The sequence below is a fragment of the Poecilia mexicana genome, unplaced genomic scaffold (assembly GCF_051168715.1).
Source record: "Poecilia mexicana isolate PSO_F unplaced genomic scaffold, ASM5116871v1 scaffold_14, whole genome shotgun sequence".
Lineage (NCBI taxonomy): Eukaryota > Metazoa > Chordata > Actinopteri > Cyprinodontiformes > Poeciliidae > Poecilia > Poecilia mexicana.
In genome coordinates, this window is record NW_028263383.1 from 24,000,541 (window position 1) to 24,028,375 (window position 27,835).

A 27,835-nucleotide genomic window follows, 5' to 3' on the forward strand; every position below is an offset into this window, starting at 1 on the left:
TGAAAAGAAGCAAAGTATTTTGGTTTATTTAAAGGAATAATAAATACATTACAGAAGAGTTCAGTTTCATGTCATTTGCAATTTACCACTTCATGGATGTTAAACTTTAAACAAAGTTTTGTAAAATGATATATACAGAAAATAACAGAACTTGAAAAGAAAACAAAGCTGAGCTTTAATTAACTGGAAATTTCATCATGTGAACATATGAAAGCTACCAAACAAAAACCAAAGCTTTACAACTGAGGCAGTGAAATGTACAGATGTTTTGTGCAGGCATAACATCCTGCAGCAGCATCTCCTGTCTTAAGCAATCTGTTAATCTTTCATGTAGGTGAAGGTTTTACATGAAGCAATGAGTAAAGGCAAGGTCAGATTTTCCACTCAAGAAAAAGGTGCAACACAGTCTTCCTGGTGCTTCTGTTGTTTGTCCAATAGTCTATTTGATCTTGGTTAAAGCAACAGCTCTCCTCTCAGTGTTCTGAAACAGAGCTCGGACCAGACTCTTCACCTCCGAACTGGAGAACTCTACTGCCAGTGGACCCTTACCATCAGTCCATCTGTGGAGAAGAATCCCGGAAAGAAGAAAGTCAAAATTGGAGGAGAAAAAGGGTTTTTGTCAGTTTACTTTCCATAAGGGACACCACTGGAAAGATTGTAATGATAAGCAATAAACCAATTAATCACATGATAAATTAAAATGAGCTTGAGTAACAATCGTTAGAAAGATTCTCGTCTTCAATATCATTGAAAAGCCGCTATTTTGAAAAATGTTCCAAACATTTGACACTCAGTAGGAAGCAGATAGTTTACACTATCTGTCACTTTTGCCAGTTTCCCCTGTCTAAGCTGAATGATTAACATTTTTTTTTAAACTAATTTTGGTCACAGAGATTTTATAATCCATTTTAATTATTGTGTTGTTTTGTTTATTTTGAATATTTCAAATGTTTGCCAGTTCCAGAGTTAGATGGTCTCTAAAAATTAAGGTTTTTGATCTCCGACAGGATGTTCTTGCATTACTATGCCTTTATTATTGTATTAGTTAAAAATGGTCTCAAATGACAATATCATTTATCACAATAATTTCATGGATCATTTATTGTCCAGCTATATGCGCCATTGTGACAGGCCTAAACGTTGGGTCAATAAATTTCATTTTTACACAATTTATACAGCCTTATAATGACTTTAAACCCAACTAACTAGAAAAAAAGTTTTTAATGTTTGAACTCACTTACTACATAAATTCTTTAAATATATTAACATTATCAATACCTGTTAAAAAAACGATCAAAGCCTCAGCTTGTGCTTTCAGAATTAATTCTCTTTGTACCGTCACGACTTTAGCGCTTCTAACCTGTCAACGATCTCTTGCAGGTTGGCTCGCAGCACGATGACGAGCTCCTTGAAAGCGCTCCACTTCTTCACGTAGAGCGGCACCTCCTCCTGATACTTCTTATTTTTGTTCTCCTCAGCCAGGGGAATGAACACCAGCGGGCCTTCCTCAATGATGGTCTGGCACAGGGTATGGAGGTGCTCTCCGTCCTCAGAGGAAATGTCCTGCACATGAAACCCCAATTAGTTCGATATACTAGATGGCAGACAGTTGAAAGGATGAATACAACTTTTAGACAATTGGATAGAACATTAAGGCTGGAGAAAAAGTCCTTTCTCTTACTTATCTACACCTGGAAATCAAATTCCAATAGTTTTCCTAATTGTATTCGAACATTAAATGTACTCAATATGTGGGTAAGTTTGTCATAAAAATCTTATGAAAGTATGTATCTTTGAGTTTTTCTTTCATACATTTAATAAAAGAAATAGACTTGGGTGTCAATTTTCTAAATGAGGTTACACTAAAAATGTAATAAAAACATATTGCAATAAAGACTTGAGCAGAAGGCTATTATAATATGGAAAACAGTACATTTTTTACTTAAAGGTTTCTTCTTTTTCGTGTTTTAAAGTAAATTACATAGCAAAATGTAATAAACCAATATTAGGAAGGAAATTGCAAGCATTTTTATAAGCTATTTATTTAACTCCGTTTATTTTATATAATTTATGAAAAGGAATCTTGACTCCTTAAAATTCAACAAATCCTTTTGTTCTGAAGCTGACCATCGATCAATCAAAATGTATTTGTATAGCACATTTCAGCAGCAAGGCATTTCAAAGTGCTTTACATCATAAACAAAAACACAAAGTCATGCAACAATCAAAAACATTCCATTAAGTCAAATGCCTCATAAAATTCGTAATTTCAAATACAACTCTAAACAGGTGGGTTTTTAGTCAAGATTTAAAGGCACTCAGTGTTTCATCTGTTTTACAGTTTTCTGGAAGTTTGTTCCAGATTTGTGGTGCATAGAAGCTGGATGCTGCTTCTCCTCATTTGGTTCTGGGGATGCAGAGCAGAACCAGAACCAGAACCTGAGGAGTCTAGAAGGTTGATACAAAAGCAGCAGGTCTTTAATGTATTATTCAGTGATTTATAAACTAACAACAGTATTTTAAAGTCTATTCTCTGAGCTACAGGGAGCCAGTGTAGGGACTTTAAAACTGGTGTTATGTGCTCTAACTTCCTGGTTTTAGTGAGAATGCAAGCAGCAGCGTTCTGGATCAGCTGCAGCTGGAGGATTGATTTATTAGTCAGACCTGTAAAGACACTGTTGCAGTAACGAATGCGGCTGAAGATAAACGCATGGATGAGTTTCTCTAGATCTCGCTGAGACGTTAGTCCTCTAATCTTAGGAATATTTGGTTCACCGTGATTTAAGAACAACATACAGTAATTTAAATGAACTTTTAACCCAACTGCAAAAAAAAAAAAAAAACAAACCTCAAGCATCATGACTTTAGCAATAATTTCTGTGATGGCTGTGTTGAGCAGGTTGCCCATGGCTTTACAATAGATGCTGACAGGAAGCACGTCCTGCCACACAGTTCCCAGCTGCTTCATCTGATGAATCACCTGCACACACACAAATACATCAGCAATTACTGAGAAACCATGTACAGTACAGACCAAAAGTTGGGACACACCTTTTCATTCAAAGAGTTTTCTTCATTTTCATGACTATGAAAATTGTAGATTCACACTGAAGGCATCAAAACTATAAATTAACACATGTGGAATTATATACTCAACAAAAATGTGTGAACCAACTGAAAATACGCCTTATATTCTAGGTTCTTCAAAGTAGCCACCTTTTGCTTTGATTACTGCTTCGCACACTCTCTGCATTCTCTTGATCAGCTTGAAGAGGTCGTCACCTGAAATGGTCCTCCAACAGTCTTGAAGGAGTTCCCAGAGATGCTCAGCACTTGTTGGCCCTTCTGCCTTCACTCTGCGGTCCAGCTCACCCCAAACCATCTCGATTGGGTTCAGGTCCGGTGACTGTGGAGGCCAGGTCATCTGGCGCAGCACCCCATCACTCTCCTTCTTGGTCAAATAGCCCTTACACAGCCTGGAGGTGTGTTTGGGGTCTTTGTCCTGTTGAAAAATAAATGATGGTCCAACTAAACGCAAACCGGATGGAATAGCATGCCGCTGCAAGATGCTGTGGTAGCCAAGCTGGTTCAGTGTGCCTTCAATTTTGAATAAATTCCCAACAGTGTCACCAGCAAAGCATCCCCACACCATCACACCTCCTCCTCCATGCTTTATGGTGGGAACCAGGCATGTAGAGTCCATCCGTTCACCTTTTCTGTGTCGCACAAAGACACGGTGGTTGGAACCAAAGATCACAACTTTGGACTCATCAGACCAAAGCACAGATTTCCACTGGTCTAATGTCCATTTCTTGTGTTCTTTAGCCCAAACAAGTCTCTTCTGCTTGTTGCCTGTCTTTAGCAGTGGTTTCCTAGCAGCTATTCTACCATGAAGGCCTGATTCACACAGTCTCTTCTTAACAGTTGTTGCAGAGATGTGTCCGCTGCTAGAACTCTGTGTGGCATTGACCTGGTCTCTAATCTGAGCTGCTGTTAACCTGCGATTTCTGAGGCTGGTGACTCAGATGAATGTGTCCTCCCCAGCAGAGGTGACTCCTGGTCTTCCTTTCCTGGGGCGGTCCTCATGTGAGCCAGTTTTGTAGCGCTTGATGGTTTTTGCGACTGCACTTGGGGATACTTTCAAAGTTTTCCCAATTTTTCGGACTGACTGACCTTCATTTCTTAAAGTAATGATGGCCACTCGTTTTTCTTTACTTAGCTGCTTTTGTCTTGCCATAATACAAATTCTAACACTATTCAGTAGGACCATCAGATGTTTGTCCACCTGACTTCTGCACAACAGAACTGATGGTCCCAATAACATTTATAAGGCAATAAATCCCACTTCTTAACCTGACAGGGCACAGCTGAGAAGTGAAAACCATTTCAGGTGACGACCTCTTGAAACTCATCAAGAGAATGCAGAGTGTGCAAAGCAGTATCACAGCAAAAGGTTGCTACTTTGAAGAAACTAGAATATAAGGCGTATTTTCAGTTGTTTTACACATTTTTGTTTAGTACATATTTCCACATGTGTTAATTTATAGTTTTGATGCCTTCAGTGTGAATCTACAATGTCAATAATCATGAAAATAAAGGGAACTCATTGAATGAGGAGGTGTGTCCAAACTTTTGGTCTGTACTGTATGAATGAAAAAAATATATAAAGTTGCTAATAAAGTTGCATTTTTCACTTATCAGAGACACAGTTATTGTGTACAAGAGCTTAAGTTTTTTCTTAAAATATATAGACGGACACTGACAGTAAGCCAAGACAATGTCTTATTTGCATGGTCACATCCCCACATAAATCTACTGCAAAATGAAACAATAAAACCTTACTAGACCCTCTGAAACGTTCCAGGTCTCCCTCTCTCACCTGTCTTACTGCTTTGCTGGTTGCAGTGTAGTTGTCCTCATCGTCCAGGTTGCTGAAGTTGTGAGCCGTGGCGAGTCTCTCAAGGAGTTCAGCTCTCTGGACATTCAGCTGGGCCAAAAAGCACTGAGCACCTAAGAAACAGAGGACAGCCTGAAGCTTGTGCAGATCTAAATGTATGTGGCCCCATAAATATACAAATAAACTTTCAGGAAATTTTTAATGTCAAGATTTGTTTCTTGTTTTCTAGAAAGTTAGAAAACTGCCCATCTTCTGATAAGACGTTTGTGTTCAACAGTTTAAATTTTTTGGTTCGATTTGATTCGAGATCTCATCTCCATCAATCACTCTGCTCATTTCATGAACATATTGCATGTTTAGTTGATTTTAGTGAAAAAAAAATCTATGTATTTACAGTTGCATTTTTACCTCAGATTGTTGTAGCCCTCTGCTTGACAAGCATTAAACACCAATTCATTATAGACATTTTAAGACCACTATGAATTAAATGTAAGAATAGGGATGCTCCGATCAGGATTTTTGCTGCCGATTCCGATACTGATCATCCATGAGGCCGATCTTTGCCGATCACCAGGAATGGCTGACAATTTTTCACTTTAGGTATAAATGATACTATATTGTCTGGCAAAATGGAAAAATTATCTGGCAATAAATTCACCTAATTTAGACATAATAGACATATTTTAATAAATATTTAAAATCTTTTTCAATTTACATGCTGCAGCTTTAAGCAGATGTTCGGTGTGAGAGTTCAGTCTGGTAGAGGTTGAGCGGCTGTGAAATATTACTACCAGTAACGCGTAGCGGCGGTTCAAGAGCGAGAGCAGAACCAGCATCTTACACCGCCAGCTTGAAGACTTGAATTATTTTTCTGGTTATTTGTTTAGACATAATAGACCATCATGCTCTGTTATGACCATCATGCTCTTCCAGGTGGGTGTTGGTAGCTGTGCGCAGCTTTACCTCTTTTTTCACAGAAATTGACCAATAATGATCATGGCCAATTGACCGGCACACCTCTAATGTCTATATTTTTCTTAACTGCTGGCTCACCCAGTTTCCTGAATCCAGGCACCATGTCAACAAAAGTCGCGACACCCTCGCTGAGGGGCTGTGGCAGGTGGGCTCTAAAATGGTGCCCCAGTGTGAGCAGGTGGTGCGCTAAGTACATGCAGTTGTTGTGCTGGACAGCAGCAAGGTGGGGAAATTTGAGTAGGTTCTCCCTAAAAAGATTAAAATTACAAACATTCATCTCTCCAGATACAGTATGTGGTTTATGCGACCTGGGATAGAAGCATTCTTACTTGTGGTACGTCGGCACAACATCATAGAAAAGCTGAAAAATGTTTCTCACAGTGAAGAAGAGCTGCAAGGCGCTGAAAAACAGAGAGACATATTAGCTGGGTTTTTCTCCCAGGGGGAGGCCAGCTGCATTTAAACAGTAAAAGTCTCTGAAACTTACCACTGAGTGGAGCTTCCTACAGCTTCACACAGCGTGTTGACCGCCAGCTCCATCAGCTGTTGCACAGACTCGCTGATGCGACAGGCTGGCAGGCGTAGACTGCAGGCAGACAACTGCTTGGAGTTCTCAATCGACACCTCTTCCTTCACCACCTCCTGCTTCACTTTCACCTCTGAACCGGGAGGAGGCAGTTTGGGCAGCCGCAGTTTCGACTCAGGGCTGATCTAATGGAGGAGAAAAGAATCAAAGCTACTGAGAGAAACAGACTGCAGGAACTTGACAGGGGGACACAATGCTGCTGAAAGATTCCTACATATTTTTAAATCAAGATTCAATTCTAGTCCAGGCACAACTGTGCCACATTGCTCAATTCACTTTTAATGTTTTCGTAACATTTTTCCCTCTTGTTATTGTCTTTTTAATCATCTGTACTTGTAAACATAGAACCATGCACAACAAATGGTACATAAAAAATAACTAGTCATTAAAAATAACTTAAGTATGAGAATTAGGGCTGCAACAAATGATTAATTTAGGAATTGATTATTCTGATTATTAATCAAATAAAATAATTGGCAGATTCTACAAAATTTCCATAAAACCTAAAATATTTTTATTTAATATTAGGACTATCTTAAAAGATGCAAATAAGCAATTCAATTTCATTTGAGCTACGAAAACATTTTTTTTTTTGCCTAATATGCAATACAACATTCCCTTAGTGATTGTTTTATATACTCTAACATTTTTCATTACAATAAAACATACAACACACACTGAACTTGGGGCACTGATTCTTAGTTAAGTAAAAAGACAGAAAAATTGTTTTTTAATATATATATATATATATATATATATATACACACACACACACACACACACACACATTAGATGATATTACACCTAGTTATGCCTCCTTGCTCTTGCATGTCAGCCATTTAGACCAACGTCTGTTGTAAGAATGTCCTTTCATACGTAAAAGATATGTCAGTTTTTCCATAGAGTGAATCTCCTCCATGACGTCCCTCCAGTGGTCCAGCTGGGGGGGGTGGGGGGTTTTTCTTTAGCCAAGATCATGTAATTGCTTTTTTGCTTGCAATTGATAGAACTTTAAAAAGGTACTCATCCTCTGTTTGAAACAATTCTCCAGATATCAGCCCCAACAGAAAAATTCTAGGATCTTTGGGGATGACATACCCCAAAATTATCCCAGTAGTTTGACAGACTCCATCCCAGTAAGCTGCCAACTTTGGGCAGGACCAAAACACATGAGAATGATTGGCGTTCTGATGTCCACATTGTCTCCAACATTGCTGTTCTTCCCCTCTATGTCTACTAGAAATTTGCAGTGCAATAAAGTATCTAATTAAGCACTTCCATCCAAATTCCCTCCATCTTTTAGAGCTGGTAGACGTCTGTTGTGCCACACACATAGAAAGCCAAGCATCCTCTGTAATTTTGACTCCCAATTCCCTTTCCCATATTCAAGGTGTTATTTCCATTATGTTTCTGCAACCCTTTATATATATGGAAACAGTTTTGCATGGGAGGTGTGTATAAGCATTTGCAAAAATGTTCACAATAGTATTACCTTCTGGAGGAACACCTTTTTTTATTTTTGTATTGTAAAAATGCCTGACCTGGAAATATTTAAATAAATCTCTATTCTCAAGGTTATAATCCCTTTTCAGTTGCTCAATTGTTTTAAAGGTGTTACCTTCTACAAACTGGCACAAAGCCACAAGCCCTCTATCTTTCCAATCTAAAAAAGAAGAATCTAATTCTCCTGGCCGGAAGTTTGAGTTACAGGAGGGTCACATCCAGTGGTGGAGAAAGTACTCAAAAAATTTACTTAAGTAAAAGTCAAAGTACCACATTAACATTTTACTTAAGTAAAAGTAAAAAAGTACTGGCTTTTAAAAATACTTAAGTATTAAAAGTAAAAGTACTTGCTGAATACATGACCTAATCGCTAATATCATTAAGTGAACTGATCATATTTAATTTGAATACATCATAAATGTGCCATTTTAATGAACAATGCCACACATTAAACATGTTCTTATTGTGTTTATTCTCTGTAAGAGTTTATACTTAGATATGTGATTCTATGAATCATAATTTCAGGGATGGAAACATCTTGTCTCCTGTCCTAACTTAGCATGAATTTCATTAGTGACATTTATTTATAAAGAAATGCAACAGAAAGGGGATGGAAAGAAGGTGGGTGAGGGAGGACATGCAACCAAGGAGCCACGTAGCAGAGTTGTAGTCAAGACCACCGAACCTGAGACCAAGACCAGCGCCCTGCGCTACATGACACAATAAAATTAAGTGCACCTATCAAAATTGGTTCTCAGATTGATCTGAAAGATCCACATTCCCATAAAAACATCTAGATGTTAAATACTTAGAGCTGAAATTTATTTAACCAGTATCAATTAAAACTCATTTCATTCTGTTTTGCTTTCATCGCTGTGCTACAATCCGCAGAGGTCTCCTGCTATCCCTAGAAAAATAACGCCCTGGATGGTTGCCCATATTGCCCATGTCAGAAACCACAACTGAAACATCGCAATTAACGGTAAATAACGTTCAACTATGAATACTGTCCACCTGCGCAACAAGCAGAAGGAGCACCGTGACTGTTCTCACCCTCCCTCCCACTGCATGTTTACCACCATGACAGGAGACGAAATCAATCAATGAGCATGCTCTGTGTTCATACGTTCAAACTTTTACTTATTCGGCGATTAAATAAACGTGTGTATGTGTTAGTTACTGCAGTGTACACAAGAACAAAGAACGGCTCCCAGTGAGGCTTCAGTCCTTAGGACTTAGTAAAGATCCGTCCAGAAGAATCGGATCGTTCCTGAATGGCATATTACTATATTGCACTTTGGTCACAGCGTTGTCCCATATAGGCGACACCTCAGTCAACACACAATAGCATGAGTGACAACCTTTTTTCATCGCAGATGCAACATGTGTCTCAGTACAGCTAGCTTTGCTAGCATCACGTCCACAGATCTTACCTTTATTTAAGCTTTCCTTCCAAGTGACGCTAAAAGTTGGAGAAGTCCCCACCGTCTGTGAAAGCGAAGCGCTGCTGATTTTACATGTCACCATATCTTATGGTTTATGCAGCGCTATTATATTACTGACGATTAGACGGATATCCACTACTGCGCATGTCTGGAGCTCCGCGTGCGAGTAAAGGTGGAGGCGATGGGTGACAACAGACAGTAAGTCACGTTATTGCTTGGACTTTACGGCGCCACCTTAAGACCCTGAACTTCACATTTTAACGGAAAAAAAGCTCAATGCGACATGGATGTAACGAGTAACGCAACGGTTTTGTAGAAATGTAGTGAAGTAGAAAGTACAGATACTTACTGTAAAATGTAGTGGAGTAAAAGTAGAAAGTACCCATTATTAAATCTACTTAAGTAAAGTACAGATACGCGAAAACTGTACTTAAGTACAGTAATGAAGTACTTGTACTTCGTTACTTCCCACCACTGGCCACATCAGAAGTCCAGTGACATCTGCCAATCTGTACCTATCAACCACTTCTTTCCAGATTAACAACGTATCTTCAACTATACCATTCCTATTTTTGTCTGTAACTATTTTACCTCCCAGACGTGTTTGAGGTTGGACCCCACCCTGGCAAAGTTCAATCTGTTTCCATCTAGTCTCCATTTCCAAGGAGCACCAGCAGACCATGAATCTCATCTGAGATGCATAATAGTATTCTCTCAAATTTGGAAGGGCCAGACCCCCCTGGTCCCTATTAATTTGGAGTGTTTTAAATTTTACTCTCGGTCTGGTCCAGGACCAAATAAATCTGGAGATCAATCTGTCCCAGGCATGACACTGTGCGCTAGGGGTTGAACGACTACATATTTTTTAAGGTCGACTACATCATGATAATAGTCGAGTCGATGTCGACTAGTCGCGGTGACATCATAGTGACGTAAGCGCAAAAACCCTTCACAACTACTTTATCAGCTATTTTCACAGCAAATATGGACCCCCCCCCCCACACACACACACACACACTCCCCTTCTCCTGCTTTTACTAAGTCTATTATGCAGAATTAAAAGAGCAATAAACAGGTCATTCTTCGTGATCAGGGAGAAAAGTTCGTTGTACAAAGTCGGGTCTGACTTTTTTTGTTGTTTTTTTCCAAACACCGGCTGATGCTGATGATCTCTGGATAGTTACTCGTATAGGAGTCAAATGATCACACTGACCACAATGGTGCTTTTGGAACATCACGAACCAAACTTATTATGAACGGATCCCGTTTGGTTACAGTTGAATTTAACGAAACCTCCTGCTGCTCCTCCGCCCGATGCGCAGCAGGAGGCTCTGCTGACTCAGCAGCGGCTCTCTGAACCGACATGCAGACGGCGGCCGAGATCGCCTCTGTCAGATCCTCAGGATGGAGCTTGGACTTAGTTTCCAGATGTAGTCAAACCATATCTTTATAAGAGCTTAAAGCTGCCAGGTTAAAAACTTCAATACGCAGGGTGACGCTGATCAGTTGGATGGATAAAAAAGCCTGACATCATGACGCGTTGTAACAGATTACTCCGGTAGTCTTTTTTATTTATTTATTTTTTTAAGGATTTTTTTCGGCACTAGTTTATTTGACAACAACCTGACTGTAAGGGGGCAGAGAGAGCGGAGAGAGGCCTGGGACCAGCGAATGGAGGACGGGAGTCGGACTCCTGATTACCGCCGGCTCTGTATGCGGGACGCCGCGCTAACCACTGCGCCGCGCACGGTAGCCTAAGCTGTAATTTACAGTTTGTAATTATTAAATTATTTACATTTTTATACAATTTGAGCTTTCTGACGAACTCACCTAGTCCACCTTCTTTCATTTTTTGGGAAAAATCTGTTTAGTCATGTAATTGCGACTAGTCGACTGGCCCAGAAAAAAGTCAGTACAGAGAAAAGAATCGACGAGTCGACTAGTCGACTAATTGGTGCAACCCCTACTGTGCGCTAGATATTCTAATAGGCAATGACATGAAAAGATATAAAAATCAAGGAAGTAGATTCATCCTCACTATTTCCATTCTAGCTGTGAAGTCCAACAATAACATTGCCCAGGCTGTCAAGTCTTTTTGTATGTTTTCAGTAAGATTATCAAAGTTCAAACTAAATAACTCATCCAAATCTCGAGAAATTAATACTCCTAGGTATTTTAGCTTTTTGGCATCCCATCTAAGTCCATATGTCTTTCTTATAAATTTACTAGGTGAGTAGTTAATTGTCAGAGCCTGTGTTTTTGTGATGTTTAGACTGTAGCCCGACAGTTGACCAAACTCAGTTAATGCTGACATAACTCTGGGGAGCGTTACATCTGGATTTTGGAGGCATGTGATTACATCATCTGCAAAGAGGGCAATCTTGTGTTCTATATTTGCAAAACTAACTCCCTTTATCCCATCATCCTCTCTAATGGCCTGTGCCAAGGGTTCAGACAACATCCCTGGCGGGTTCCTCTGTGTAGTTGGAAGCTGTTTGTTAGGTGCCCATTGATTTTCACCCTGGCCCGTGGTTCATCATAAAGTGACTGCAAGCACCTAATAAACTGGTTATTAAAGCCCAGACGCTCTAGTATAGCGGTTCTCAACGTGGGCGGTACTGCCCCCAAGGGGGCGTTCAGAGGACGTCAGGGGGTGCTGGTGGAATTTTTTACAAAAGGGGGGCGCTGGGATTCCTTTGGGGGGCGTTTGGTCGAAGGTAAACTTTACACCTGCACAACAATACCAGTTTAGACTTTGATCAACTTGGTAAAACTGTGTTGTGTAACATTAAATCATGCTCGGCTGCAATGATATAGATGGCAGCTCTTCTTCTATTCAGCGTTTGTGTTAGCTTCTGTTAGCTTTTTGGCGCAGCTCCGCTCCTGCTACTGTAGCTTCACCGCAGCAGTTCAGCGTTTCACCGGCTGATGATGTTATTCACTTTGTCAGGTAGTTTTGTACATATTTTTTGGCAGTTCTGTGATCATGTCAAAGCAGCAACTTGTATTAAAAATGTTTTACTTCCGTTTGAAAGAAAATCGCTCTTATAAACATGTAATTACTAAAATCACGATACACGATGACTTTGTATCCCCCTGAAAAATGAACCCATTTAAATAAAGAAATCCCTCCATGGGTGATACCACGATAGAGAGCGTTCATTTTATAGCGATAACACCGGAGCTGTAAGTGGTCCGGTATGAAACGGGGGTGATAGAACAACACAGCACTTTTAAATTTCAATAATCAGTGTTGTGGATAGGTGTACCACGGGATCACGTGGTGTTATTAGTGATTGTAGATCATCTGTTGCTCACTTGGTGACTTCAGTGAGTGGGTGATGGGGGAGTTCTACTTTTTGCTGACCGCTATGTTTTGTCTTTGAACACTGTTTAATTCTACGGATCCGTTTTTATGCTGCTTTTGAACACTGTTTGCCTTTGGATATTGACAATAAAATCGTTGCAACTGCAGCTTGGATTTACGTTTTGATCAGCTTGCACGTCAACAACCACTCCCCTACTCAGCCGCTCAGTGACTTTGTTTGATAGTCGCTAATAATCAGAATGCAGAAATCGTTGTAAAAGGTTTATGTCAGTCTGCCTTTTAGCCATCGATACGCTTCCCGACCGCCCTGCACCTTAGGGGGTTAAAAAAACAAAAAACGACGCGCAAAACTCTGAAACAGGAGAAGCGGGACATAAAACGGAGCGACGAACTAGATGTGAATTATGGCATAAAAACAGAGAATCTGACGGTGAACAGTGAAAAATCAACACATGATGTGAAACATGATGATTAGGCGGCGCAGCAGGTGATGAGTGAAGATTAATGATGGTCAATAAATGATAAAATAAATCTAACAACAGGAAAGAAACTAAAGTGGACATAGCAATAAACCAGGAGAGGATAACAATCAAAGGAAACTAAATGTAAATGAATGAAGAACAAAATGCAAGAATAAACTAAGAAACTAAAGTAAATACAGAGGAATAAACTGGTATGGCAAGACCTTTAGAGCAATAATTAATACAGAGGACTGTATGGCAAGAATAAACAGACACTATTTCCAGATAAAAGGTAAAATAATAATGTTGAAGTGCCATGGATTTGTTGAGACCACATCTAGTACTGAGAATAAATATCTTACAGGCCATAACAGTAAAGAACTGATCACTAGAGGTGTGCCGATCGATCAGTCACCGATCATAATCGGGCCGATTTTCGTGAAAAAGTGCATGATCGGTGATCGGCGATCATTGGCTCTTGTTGCCGATACCGATCATCTCATTTCCAGCCTGCCTGTGCAGCTGGTCTCCTCTTTCCTTCACTCTGCGCAAACGCACAGCAACAGCGATGTGGAACTATAACGCACTGAGTCAATGGGGAAGTTTGCGTGTTGCAGCGGAAAATTGAAGCAGTCAAAATGCATCAACACAACGAAGCTAATATGACATAAAAACAATGCCATACTTGACGGAGTTTGGCTACATCGAGGCTCACTGCAGTAAAAAAGACATACGGAGGATCAGATAGCAGGTAAAGCAGCGCACAGCTACAAACACTCACCCGGATTAGCATGACGGTCAGAAAGCTAAACAAATAACCTGGAAAATTATTTAAATCTTCGAGCTGCGATGTAAGACGCTGGTTCTGCTCTCCTGTTGAACCACTGCTACGCTACAGGTAGTAATATTTCACAGACGGAGCTTCGCTTCTGCTCCACTGGTAGTGACTCTCACACTGAACCTCTGTTTAAAGCTGCAGCATCTAACTTAAAAAATACATTTTACCTACATATTAAAACTTTAGCTGTCCTAACATGAGACAGATAATCTCTAAAAAAATAATCGATCTCCTCCCTGTTCTGCATAATTACTCCGCTCAATCAGAAACAGCCAATCAGAACTAGCAGTAATCAGCTAGCCGCCATGCTAACAGGAAGTTTTCATTCAGTAAATCTGGATTGTTTATTGTAATGGAACCTGTTTTTGCCTTTGAATGTTAAGTTTTATACTTGAACTTTTTTTTGGCAATGTTGAGAGGTTTTACTTTGGCTTTGTATTATTTAACCTCTTCAGAGCCTTCATATGTTTTCAGTCTGTTAAAGATAGTATTATCAATAGCAGTACAATTTGCACAAAGCCTGTTTTGTTTAGTTTTCTTCTTGAAAAAAGTTATTAAAAACAAGTTTTTGTCTAAATTAAGGTGAATTTATGGTTCCTTTTTCCACATAATGTAACCGGTAGTGTTTATGATTTAAAAAAAAAATAATAATTATGTGATCGGTATCGGTGATCGGCCCTCATGGGTGATTGGTATCGGTATCCGGAGGAAAAAACCTGATCGGCACATCTCTACTGATCACTTATTTATGGTTTTAATTAGATTTGATTTATTTATTTCTTCAGTATTATTTTTCATGTCAGTGTTAATGTCATGAGGCTGATGACTCCATGACACTTTCAATTTGACTCATTAGGATTTGATTAAGAACCAGATTTGTTCTTTGTCATTTCTGTCCAGTAAAACTATTAATCTATAATCAATAGACAGGTCTATATAAAGATATAATCCATGTTCCTGTCTCATATTTGTACGGCATTAAAGGATCTGGAACTTTTGTTTTTCCACTGAAAGCTCTGGTTTGCACACTAAATGCCATGTGGGTGAAATTTTATGGATGATACTCTGATGTCCCATTCTCCTGAAGGCAGCACAGAGCTGCACCACCAGAAACCAACAGAAACACTGAAGAGAAGAAGAGCTATGATTAATGAAGTTACAGTTCTATCCATGTTTTAATGCTGCAGAGCTCAGTCGGTTTGCAAATAGTTCAAAGTTTAAACTGGCATGTTGAACATCTTATCTGGTCATTTTGTGGAATATTTAACAAAAAGAAAATGGCACAAAATAAGAATAATTTTTCCATTGATTGGCTGCTGTTGGCCTACCCATTTTAACTTGAATGTTCATTGCATTTTTCATAGACACCTGTGAAAATAATTTCTATTCAAATGGCTTTTTTGTTCTCTGGGAAATTATTTTTGATGATAAATACAGAAACGAGCATAAAAATCAAAACATCTACAATAGTGATAGTAATATTAATAATAAAATAATGGTCAGCGCAAAGTAGCCTACAAATTGTTTGGGGGGGGGGGCGGTGAGGGACCTGGATAAGGGCTAGGGGGCGCTGGCCTGAGAAAGGTTGAGAAACACTGGTCTAGTACCTTATATAGAAAAGTCCAGTTGACTCCATCAAAGGCTTTTTCTGCATCTAAACTAATTAATGCGGCGCTGAGGCCCTGCTTTGTAGCTTGGTCTAATATATGCAGTGTTCGTCTTATGCTGTCATGGGTTTGTCGGCCTTTGATGAATCCCGTCTGGTCTTCATGTATTAGGTCTAACAAATAATACTCCATTCTCTGAGAAATTATTGATGTAAAAATTTTATAGTCGACATTCAGAATTGAGATTGGGCGATATGATTCGCAGCATTCAACATTTTTCCCTTCTTTAGGGAGGACAGATATTACAGCCTCTCTCCAAGATGGTGGGATCTCAGCTCTGCTCAATGTCCAGTTCAAAGATTCAAGCAGGACAGGCGATAGCTCCTTCCTGAAAGTCTTGTACCATTTAGTCCATGGGCCAGACCATTTTTTTGTCCATTTCAGGGTGGCAAAGTCTATCAATATTTTTTGAAAAGATACATGTGTCTAGTGAATATTTTGGTATGATAGCCCTTCCAAAATGGTAGCTGAGTCATAGTTATCATCTCATGAAGTAAACAACCCCTTTGGAAAAATTCTGTATTTTGGGACTGCTGTATCTCTGGTTTAGGGTCATGGTATGGGCATTTGTCAAAGGTCTGTAATGTAATATTTGGTATCATCTTAAAGGGGACACTCTTGGCTTTCATTTAAGCCATGTTTTGAGTTTCTCTGACCAACACAGAGGTCATTAGAGGTCGTTAAACCAAAATTATTACACATTTTTCCACATCTTTTGACCAAACTAGATACACTTCTTTCATCCCAGCGGTATCCAGGGACATCAGGGACACAAGAGTTAATGACTAAAATACTCAACAGACTCTAAGGAATCAGAAAATGTATGATATGCCTACACTGTCTGTCTATGGGAGGCGATTATGAGCTGTAATTTGAAGGTACAGACTTGGGCTATAACCTTAACTGGTGTATATGTTGGGGGTTTAGTGGGGGTTTGTTTAGCATGTCACTCTTGTCTAGTTTGTTAGTTATAAAAAAGTTAATCAGTAATAGTAGAAATGTACACTTACATAGACTTTAGGATCCTGTATTGGCCTATTTATCAGATTTTGTGAGTTTTTCCATCCTGGGCTACACAATAGTAGCCCAGGATGGCCAAATAGAGACATGGCAGAATGAGAGAGGATACCACCCTCATTAAATGACTAATTCTGAGGTAAAATAAAAAAAAAAATGATTATTTTCAGATGCTTAGGCTACTATTGACAGCATAATTCAGATTATTATATTACATTTCTGCCAACAGATGATAACCTTAGGCCAGTGGTTCTTAACCTTTTTTGAGGTACCAAACCATCAGATTCATATGCGCATTCACCGAACCCTTCTTTTGTGACAAATAAAATGATTTTTTCCAAATTCACTCCAAGATCACCAAGTCGTCTTGAAAGGTAGAGTCTCTGACAACAGTTCTTCAAAATATAGTCATGTGCCACAGTTTCAACAGGTTGGCCATCGAGAGAAACTGGAACCACTTTAGGCTCTCGTTTAGATCATTTAATTAGCTCTACATTCTTAAGAGAATGAAAAATTAATAATCATTAAAGACTTTGCGGTATTCTGATTTAGTAATGTAATTATATTAGTTGTGTTACCACCCCCACACCACTAGAGGCAGTACCAACCCCAAAAAGATGTACTAAGGAGCAGATTTAGAAGTACACCAAAAGCTACAGAAAGCTTCAGGTGACCAGCAGCATTGAACAGCCTTTGTTTGTCTGCTATTCATTTACTACCACATTTCTTTTAACCCAGCTGTACCTGAGATGAAGTTAACAACTGCAATACTCAACAGACTAAGGCAGTGGTCTCAAACTGCATTCCTCAAGGGCCAGAGTCCTGCAACTTTTAGATGTGTCCCTTGTTATACACACCTAAATTCATTGGCTGAACTACCTTACCAGCATGCAGTCTTATATTTCAAAGCAGTCTTGGTGCAACATTAGAGCTTGCACATTTCTGAGCTCTTCAGCCTGTTTGCACATCAGGTAGCTTGCATGCTACCCAACTGTTCCTGATGCTGGGGGTCCTCACATACATAGCAAGATAGTAGGCTATTAGACTATTAGATGTGAGGACATAAACCTGTACCAGCTAGATGGCTATATAGATAGGCAGACCATAGTCAGACAGAAAGACAAAGAACTTTATTGTCATCATATGCTGACATTAAAATGTATTGCCTTGAGTAATAGAATTGCCAATAAAAAAGTGAAAAATTGCTCAAAGTATAAAAGTTTATAGTCAAATAAAAATAAATATTTAAAAGGAAAAATATGTAAATGTATAACTTTAAGTCAATGAATTTGTATGTCCAGTCAGTTCAGTTTTTAATATATAAAAACTCCCTTAGGATCTTCAGCAAGACTGTCTCCTGCTCTCTACATAAAGCTGCAGTATGTAATGTTTATTAAAAATATATATATTTTTTACTTAACTGAAATGATCACTATGTCCTGAGAATATAAGATGGATAATCTGTGTAAAGAATTAGCTCCTCTGCCTTCTCCCTCTGGACCTGCTGTCATCTGAACAAATATTCTGCTCTGTCAGACACAAACAATCAGAGCGGGAAGAGTGTCTTGGTGCTGTCAGTCATCCTCATATAGGTGCTGCTCTACCCTGGTTTTCCTGGAACATTAAGTTGGTTCTCCACCATTAGCATATTTAGAAACATAAACATGAGGTTGATTGACAGTGCTAAGACCCTCCTCCTGACTGGGTGTTTTTGACTGGTTGTTCTTTTAGCGCTGTCAATCAATCTAATGCTCATGCTTCTAAATATGCAAATGGTGGAGAAGCAACTTAATGTCCCAGGAAAACTGGAGTAGAGCGGTGCCTTTGTCTGCTGCTGTACATTGCAAGATAGTACAGTGCTGTATAGTGTAGGTACTGCTGTACCTACACTGTACAGCAGTAAGTCAGTGACAGAATCTGGTCATCAGCTTCTTGGACAGACGACACTGCCCGAGGGTTCTCAGAAAAAATGAAGCTCTGCTGGGATTTTTTTTAAAGAGGTATTTGGTTTTAAAGGTCCAGTTGAAATCCTTTGAGATGTAGACTCCCAGAAATTTGAAACTACTGACCCTTTCTACTTTCTCACCATCTATGCTCAGCCCTGGATTGTCCTCTTTGTCCTGAAGTTGAGGATTATTTCCTTTGTCAAGGTAAGGGAATTCTCCCTTCACCATGGGTTTACCATGTTATTAGCCTTTGAACCTCTTCTGTATGTCATCCGCATTTTTGAACAAGACAATATTATTCTGGGTGGCTTTGCAGTCATGGGTAAATTGGAAGTAAAGGATGGGGCTGAGGACACAGCCTTGGGGCATACCTGTGCTGAGTGTGACCGCGGAGAAGGTAAGGGAGTTGATCTAGACATGCTGGGGTCTGTTGGTTTAAAAATCCCTGATCCACCAGCACAGTCCTTCTCCTAGTATCAGGGACTCTAGCCTCTCCACCAACTTGTCAGGAGTTGGAGTTAAAAGCTGAGCTGTAATCCACATCCAGCATCCTTACGTAGGTATAAAGTAATATCAGTATGCTTATTATAATAAGTCTTGCCATCACCTTTTAGTTTTTGAACAACTTTCATTTCACCAATGATCCATCGAGACTATTATTCAACATCAACTGATTCTTCCAACTCTCTTGCAAGAGGAAACTTGCTAGAGTTATTATGAACATGAGAAAAGGCCATTGATCTAGCGGATGACCAAAGACTTTTTAAATCTGAAGGTCTCTTCTTTGTTAAACTATTATGATACACTCAAAAATATTTCAATCTGTTTTCTTTCCTTTTGTTAGATAGCTAAAACAGTGGTGTAAAAGAGTGAGCCCACTATTTTTGAAGCTTAGGAATGTTTTTATTGTGTCAACGAATGTGGTTGTTGGTAATACAATGAATCTGGTGAAAAGTCCGACTATGTCTGACTGAGGCTGACTTAGAGCGTTTACCCAGCTTTTCTCCATAAGTTCTAAAAGGAATATCTGTCCATCTCTATCCCAGGCTTCTGTAGGCCATAATGTCTCTCACTTTCTGTGGGCTCGTTGTCTGTCATGTTCCTAAAGGTGCTGTTCTACCAACCTGCCTCTAACTGGTTTGGCCTCAGTCCACCTCGGCCAGATTCATTTTCCTTTAGCAGATCCAGCGCGGCTCTGGCTGGCTGTTCTCAGATTTCCATATCTACTTCAAGTGTAGTACTAGCTGGACCGATCAGGGTAGGGACCAAAGCGATTTCATATATCGCAAAATAATCAGCTGATCGAAGCCTTTATCATTATCTTTGGGCCAGCAATAAATTTCTATAAAACAAAATGAAATATCTTTGAGTCCATCTGAACCATAACCTTGAGGTTCTCCATGGCTGAGTGTCACTTCAAACCTCTGCGGAGAATTGACCAGTTGCTGTGCTAAAGGCCCTCCCACAATAGTGAGGAATAGAGAGGGTAATGGAAAAACTCACTACCAGGGGTAAAACCGAACTACACACTAACTGGTTAGTGTGTGACTTGCCAGTAGAAAAGCACTTTAAGTTACCTTAGATACTGAAGTCTGTTTTCTGAGGTGAGATAGTATCTGGTAGCGGCTCTGGCTTTTAAAATGAAACCTTTGGTTCCTGCAGGTGTCTTAGTATCCTTATTCACACACACACACTGGATTATTTCCAAATGGATTAATGATACTCTGATGGTGAACATTCTAATTTACTGTTAATAGCTATGTGTCATCTGAAGAAATAAATACAAAAAGTCAATAATATTTCCAGGTCTGTAACTGTAAACCAGCACTAAACTTTGCTCCAGACAAGTAGAAATTGAAACTACAGAGTAAGACTATTTAGCTAAATTGTGTAGCTATCAGAGGGTAGGAACAGCATCTAAAGGCAGTTCAATGCTGCAGTATGTACATTTTAGGGAAAAGATTCTGTTATATATTTGTTGAAACTGTCACCATATTGTCACAGTATGCTGAGACAAATAATCTGTGAAGAAAAATCAAGCCCGTCTGCCTTCTCGCAGTGCTAAATTGAAACAACCAAGCAGAGCCAGGAGGAGGGTCTCAGGACAACATAGTAATAGTTTTAATAAATACATAGATTTTTAAATAAAAGTTACATGCTGAATCTAAATGGTTACATCTTACTGATTTTATTTTTTAACAAACTCATTTGTGGGCCTGATTGACATCAACATTCTCAGCAAGCATAATGTAGATGGTACCGATATGCCTAAGGTTATCATCTGTTGGCAGAAATGTAATATAATAATCTGAATTATGCTGTCAATAGTTGGCTAAGCATCTGAAAATAATCATTTTTTTTATTTTACCTCAGAATTTGTCATTTAATGAGGGTGGTATCCTCTCTCATTCTGCCATGTCTCTATTTGGCCATCCTGGGCTACTATTGTGTAGCCCAGGATGGAAAAACTCACAAAATCTGATAAATAGGCCAATACAGGATCCTAAAGTCTATGTAAGTGTACATTTCTACTATTACTGATTAACTTTTTTATAACTAACAAACTAGACAAGAGTGACACGCTAAACAAACCCCCAACATATACACCAGTTAAGGTTATAGCCCAAGTCTGTACCTTCAAATTACAGCTCATAATCGCCTCCCATAGACAGACAGTGTAGGCATATCATACATTTTCTGATTCCTTAGAGTCTGTTGAGTATTTTAGTCATTAACTCTTGTGTCCCTGATGTCCCTGGATACCGCTGGGATGAAAGAAGTGTATCTAGTTTGGTCAAAAGATGTGGAAAAATGTGTAATAATTTTGGTTTAACGACCTCTAATGACCTCTGTGTTAGGGCTGAAACGATTCCTCGAATGATTCGAGTACCTCGATTACTAAAATTCCTCGAGGAAAATTTACCTGCCTCGAAGCTTCGTTAATTTATGTTTTATTAGTTAGCGCACCGTGTTCCGGCCGGGACTTCATTTGCGTTGCGCGGAGCTCTCACTTCCGCCTCTGAGTTGTTGACAAAAGCTAAGTCTCAGCGGCATAAAGTCCAATCTTCAAGATTGGCCCGTGGGGATTTTATTGATTGATGATAATGCCCGACTTTTTATCGTTTTTGGGGAACCAATAAGCATCCTTAAAATGACTGGGGGAATGCCTGGAGTACGGCAGCATTTCTCCTCCGGGGCTGCTGGTTGAAAGCGAACGGCGGGAAGAGCGCTGAGGTGAGCGGATAGCCTGAACAGGGCGGGCGGCTGAGTAGCTGATGCTTACCGTGTAAATGTAGCTTTACCGACGAACCACACAATAAATTTCATATCCCGGTCTGAAGAAACGGGTGGCGGAGCGCATCGTACATGGCTGGTAGATGAGTTTCTGAGTGTGACCAGTGAAGGTGTCGTAAATATCCCGTATTGCTTCCCCCCGTGTTCGTCCCCCGGTCTAACGGTTCGTCAGTCCGCTGGTCTATTTCCTCCCCTCCACCCCATCTTACGTTCGTTCATTCGCTCTCTCCTCCCACTCCAGGCGGCATTTCCCGTATTTTCAAACCCAAAGCGTGACAGGTTAGGTGGCAAGGTGAGTTTAATTAATCTATTAAACTCACTGAAGATGAATACATAAACTAACAGCTGGATTGTAGACATTTTTATAAGCATATTTGTGAGCCTGCCTCTTTCTTATTAAATTCAATATAATTTCAGATTTTTCTATAACTTTTCTTCTGGTTAACTTAGAAAGTGAGCTATTATTGTTACAAGTTAGTTTTCTAAACTACAAAAAAGCAACTGTTAGGGATGCTCAAATATGAAAAATTGGACTGACATTGATATCTGATAGTAACACCGGTATTATGCCAGATTTACCAATATTTCATTTTATAATTTTTTTTATCCGATTACTCGATTAATCGTAAGAATAATCGATAGATTACTCGATTACTAAAATATTCGTTTACAACAGCCCTACACTGTGTTGGTCAGAGAAACTCAAAACATGGCTTAAATGAAAGCCAAGAGTGTCCCCTTTAAGATGATACCAAATATTGCATTATAAACCTTTGACAAATGCCCATACCATGACCCTAAACCAGAGATACAGCAGTCCCAAAATACAGAATTTTTCCAAAGGGGTTGTTTACTTCATGAGATGATAACTATGACTCAGCTACCATTTTGGAAGGGCTATCATACCAAAATATTCACTAGACACATGTATCTTTTCAAAAAATATTGATAGACTTTGCCACCCTGAAATGGACAAAAATGTCAAATTTTGGCCTCTGGCCCATGGACTAATTCATTTGGAAACCCATCGCTACCTGGGCACTTATTACTTTTCAAATGTCCAATAACTGTATCTAATTCTTTCTGTGAGATGGGGGCAGTTAGAGTTTTATTTTTGGATTAGACCAAGTGAAAGTAGATCCAAAGCTGCCAAATATTATCAATAGCAGTTGTGTTAACTGATCTTGGGGCTTGACATGTTTCTCCTCCCGTTCATAAATTATTTTATCGAAACCGAGAGCGGATTAACGAGTTTTGAACGGAATATTTTGAATTAAGGTGGGAGAGAGGCTCTGACGCACCCGTCTACTCCATTTGCTTCTGGAAGTCCCCTTAGTGATTTTAAACCAGATGAAGCTAAAACTGCCACTTGAGGAGTTTATGGTAAAACATATTTACATACAAAGGTGTTTTTTATCTGAAATTCTAAATGTATACATTTCTTTGTACAGTTTAGGCTTAATTGTTGCTCTGAATGAGTTGGTTTTTTTCAGCATATTGCTTCTTTTTGAGTCTGTTTAGTCCAATTAGTAAACAATTAATTGATTACTAAATTGGTTTAAAATCTGATAACGTGCATTTTCCCATAATTAAGAGATTAACTCTTAAGAGTTATCAACTCTTATTTCATAATCAAGGAATAAGAGTTCCTTAGCAGCAGATTATGATCAACTCTTATAATTGAGTCGTTAGCATATATTCATACATTGTAACCCTCCGTTTCCCTGTGCAGACCTGAGCTTGACTGTTGATGGATACGTACTTTAACCGTGTTGTGCATCTTGGAGGTCATGAGCTTGCGCGCCGCTACGATGACGTCCCTGCACTTCTTGCTGGCAAAGTGACAGTTGACATCTCTGGCGTATTTGAGCAGATCTGTGGAATCGACCTGCAGATACTCCATATTCTTCAGAGCCTCCTCGAATGCCTCCGTCTCTTTAATCACCTTGAACACAGAAAATGTGATTCAGTCAAAAGCATGATTCAATAAAGAGGCAGAGTTGAAGTGTTTTGGTTAAGTACAATGTTGTATCTTTCAAGCTCGCCGCTGTTGGTGGGTATGGAGTACACAAGACAGTCATGGATGATGCACTTTGACATTTCCTCCCAAATCAACTCTCCAAGGATAGCAGAGAGCTTTCTATCTCCAATGGAAACATCTTTGGGGAAAAAAACAAACAGCAATTTGATTTTAGCCTAAGACTATCTCAAGATAAAAAATAAAATGCCATTATATGCCTTTTTCTACCCAGCAGGTGTGTGTGTAGGGTCTTTAACAAGAGCAGTAGTTTCTTGTAGACTTGAGAAGGAGTGGATCGCTTCTTGTTCTCCTCCTCTAAACACTCCAGGCCCAAAATGGTTCCCTCGCCGTGTTGCTCAGATACAATAAGCTCAAGGGATGCGTACATAACCAGCGGCTTCAGCATGTTCTTCAACAGCACCTGACCTGAAAAGAAAGAAAGAAAGAAAAATGAGCTTGAATATGCAGCACAAAGACAAAATAAAAAGATTTCATCAGCACAGCTTCTAGTCAAAGTTCCAAACTTGAACATTTGCAGCTGTCGAGCAACTACTTTATTGAAAAATAACTAAAGTCAAAACAGAAAGAAGGATAGACAGATGGAAGAATAAAAGGATGTATGGAGAAAATAGGACTGAAAAATGCAAACAGATAGATGTACATGTTAAGACAAGTAGCGTCCTATTTTGTTGTCCATTCCCACTCTTGGCTGGTGGTCAAGGACTGAAGTAAACAATTTCAAATTTCACAGGTGGCTCCCGGGACACACTTTGAACATAGCTGGTTTAAACGAATATGTCTAGACCAGATGATCAGGGAATACATACATTCCCTGAATTGAGTTGCATTTTTACATTCCATTTCCTTTTTCCAAGCTTATCCAAACTTGCATAAACATACAGAGAACTCTAAAATGTTGCTTGTTCTTACTGAAGAGTTTGATCTTGTTCTGAAGATCTCCTTGGATCGCTAGAGCTTGCAGGACGGAGCACAGCAGGGGGGTTGGCTTCTGTTCAACATCTTTACTGCAGGCTTCACTCAGCACCAGCTCTACCTTATGGAAGGTCTTCGGACCTGCAGATTCTAAAGAAAAACTTTCAACCATCACTACTACTGCTACACAGATAGTCAAACAGGTATATTCGAAACTGTGCACAACAGTTTGGGTAAATATTGGAAATATTTAAACAGAGAGCATTTCTTAGCTCTTTCCCACTAGACCACCTCTAACTAGAATGTCTCACCCTTTGTGGACGGTACTCTCCAGATGACGAGGCGCTTCCACTCGTCTCCCAGGTGGTAAATTAAATTCTCTCTCTGCACTGTCAGCTCAGAGCTCAGGGAACTAAGCAGAGGCACCTGGGATGTTTTCCAATCCTTCAGTGAATCCACGTTTTTCCTCGCCTGTACAGGTCGATGATCCATATACATGAATGTCTTATTTAGTTAAAAAAAAATGTTATGATTGGCAACTGTAATCTCAATATTCACATGAAAAGGTTTTTACCTTCTGGGAATTCATTTTAATTACCATACCAACTTTATTTATAAAGCACTTTAAAACAACTACAGCTGATACAAAGTGCTGTACATCAAAACACAACATAACAATAAAAAACATAAAATAAAAACTTACAGTTTAAAAACAAAAACATACAATTTAAAACTAGATCCCGCTAGAGTTGAAAGCCAAGTAAAATAGATGGGTTTTAAGACGAGCTTTAATTAATGATGTTAGTTGTAATAAGAAAGCTAACATTGATTTTTTTTTTCAATTCAATGAAGCAATGAGATATTAATTTAAATATTATCAAAAGCTTAAAAATTTAACATAATTAGCGATTAAGTTTTTAAAGTTAGGCATTTATTGCCTTAAAAGTTAACACACATACAAACATAAAGAGAAACATGGCTTCATACAGTCTGTGCACAACACAGAACAGAAAAACCCAGCAAACACTGTGTGACTTTAATCAACTTGCACTTAGCTGTCAGATTATCAACCAGGAATTTAAAAACCAAAGTAGTGATGTGGCAAGCAGAAATAAGGGATGTCCTTTCAATGTCATTTAATAATGAAAAGAGCTGAATGTGAAAACTTTGGAATATGTATTTTGTAGAAGATGGGAGAGTCTGGAACAGCTTTAATTTCTTTTTTTATTTAGAAAAATGTAAAGAAGATAGAAACAAAAATCAGCTAATTTTATCAAATATTTTGCAGCTGGATTAAAGAAGCTTTTATTTTTCATAATCCTGCAAACAAATCATGCCTACAGGTTGAGCAATTGTATCACCATCTAAACATTTAATCTAATTCAGTATGTAAGGAAAGCAGATCTTACTTTTTCCAGATGGGTGGCAGCGTCAACATACTTTTTCTCCTGTAGTGTTTTGTTAAAGTCTTCCATCGCACTGTGAAACTGAATCACAAAAAATAATATTAGTAAAATGAATCAAACATCCAGCAGAAAATCTCAACAAATACCATGTACCTCTTTTAAATGTTCAAGCATTTTTATGATCACAGTGTTCTTCTCCAGCTGCTGCTTCAGCTTAATGTATTCATTCACTGCCACATGGATGTTCTGCTGTACCTAAATCCACATAAGGAAAAGCATAATAGTCGCAATACTGCAAATAGAGTGTCATTTGAACTAAATTTAAACTATACCTCAAATTCAATGCAGTTTTTAAGAGTTTCCATTTCTTTAGAGACCATATCAACCTGCTGCATCAGGTCCTCTGATGCTTGAAGCTTTGGGAGAAATTCACTGTACTTTTTGTTTATCATGTCGCACACTTCCTCCTGCAGAAGAGCACAGAGAAATTTGATCAACAGGACTTTAGTGCATCAGCAGTCTTAAAACAGAAATACAAAGTTGAATGAAGCCTCCATCCATGTCGGTGAAGGTCGTTGTCATTCACTCTACAAATCTGGTCTTTCAGGAAGGAAGACATACGAAACTACGGTAGTTTATATGATCAAAGCATCTGTAAAACCTCAATTGCCTCTTCAGCAAATACTTGCATTACATTTTAAGAAAATGATTTGTTTAAATGTAAAAATATAGTAAAACTAATGAAATAGTGTGAAGTGCTACATTTTTTGCAGCAAGGCTGAAAAAGCTGCATTCAAGGACACCCAAACAGACAATTAACAAAATGTTTTTTTACCTTTTATAACATCATGGCAGTCCTGCCGATGTACTGAATTATGTTAAATAACGCTATGACTACTTTCTGAGATTGTTACTTAAAATCTCTCAACGGAGCTCAGCTAACAGCCAGGTGTTCACAGCTAATCAACGTTCAAACTTTATTTCACACTAATGTTAGCAGCTGCTAAAGCTAGTCAGAAAAAACTACCTTGGTATCTTCCACCTTCCGGGACATCCTGCTTATTTTGCTGGCCAGGTCCTCTTTCTCCAGCTTCCCGGAGCTGGCGAGCACCTCGGTAACAAACGAAGCCATACTACAGAGTAATGTTATAATGTTTGTACAACACAACGACACATCAGCAGAACTGTAACAGTCCACCCGCGCTAAGTACAACCCGCCTCCTCTGCTTCTTCTGTGATGGAGATTGGGGGTGAACTACTGCCCCCTATTGGACAAAGTATGCAGATACGCTCATCTTTGGCATAAATGTCATTAAAATTGGGCTTTTTGTAATGCCTTTGAACTGTTCTTTGTCAAAGATTAAATGATTACACAACCAATAACAACTATCTTTTAAAAGAAGAGTTGGGTGCGTAAATATAATTGTTTTGTAAATCCTAATTCATGTGAGGGCCAAATTATACAAGTTCATACAGACGCACCAACATTTTTATAGCCATACATTTTCATTAGTTTGAT

The 27,835-nt window shown here is 39.0% G+C and overlaps 1 protein-coding gene across 1 annotated transcript; it reads right to left on the minus strand.

The window, feature by feature from the left end:
- Positions 1 to 27,556, minus strand: zw10 (zw10 kinetochore protein). Its single transcript, XM_088012389.1, has 16 exons — positions 27,344 to 27,556; positions 26,649 to 26,783; positions 26,470 to 26,571; positions 26,320 to 26,397; positions 25,222 to 25,381; positions 24,908 to 25,060; positions 24,206 to 24,403; positions 23,980 to 24,116; positions 23,720 to 23,902; positions 6,360 to 6,583; positions 6,202 to 6,273; positions 5,951 to 6,120; positions 4,880 to 5,010; positions 2,849 to 2,980; positions 1,361 to 1,563; positions 1 to 560 (listed from the first exon to the last, which is right to left on the minus strand). Exons 1-16 carry the CDS (start codon positions 27,446 to 27,448, stop codon positions 440 to 442), a joined length of 2,304 nt encoding a protein of 767 aa, XP_087868515.1. The 5' UTR covers positions 27,449 to 27,556; the 3' UTR covers positions 1 to 439.
- Positions 27,557 to 27,835: the final 279 nt, after the last annotated feature.

Excerpts from the sequence above, each read along its gene's own strand:
- zw10 (XM_088012389.1), bottom strand. The coding sequence starts at position 27,448 with ATGGCTTCGTTTGTTACCGAGGTGCTCGCCAGCTCCGGGAAGCTGGAG. Across the intron at positions 6,584-23,719 it reads AGATGCACAACACGGTTAAA|ATCAGCCCTGAGTCGAAACT; the intron begins GTACGTATCCAT and ends CTCCTCCATTAG. Across the intron at positions 1,564-2,848 it reads CTAAAGTCATGATGCTTGAG|GACATTTCCTCTGAGGACGG; the intron begins GTTTGTTTTTTT and ends TTTCATGTGCAG.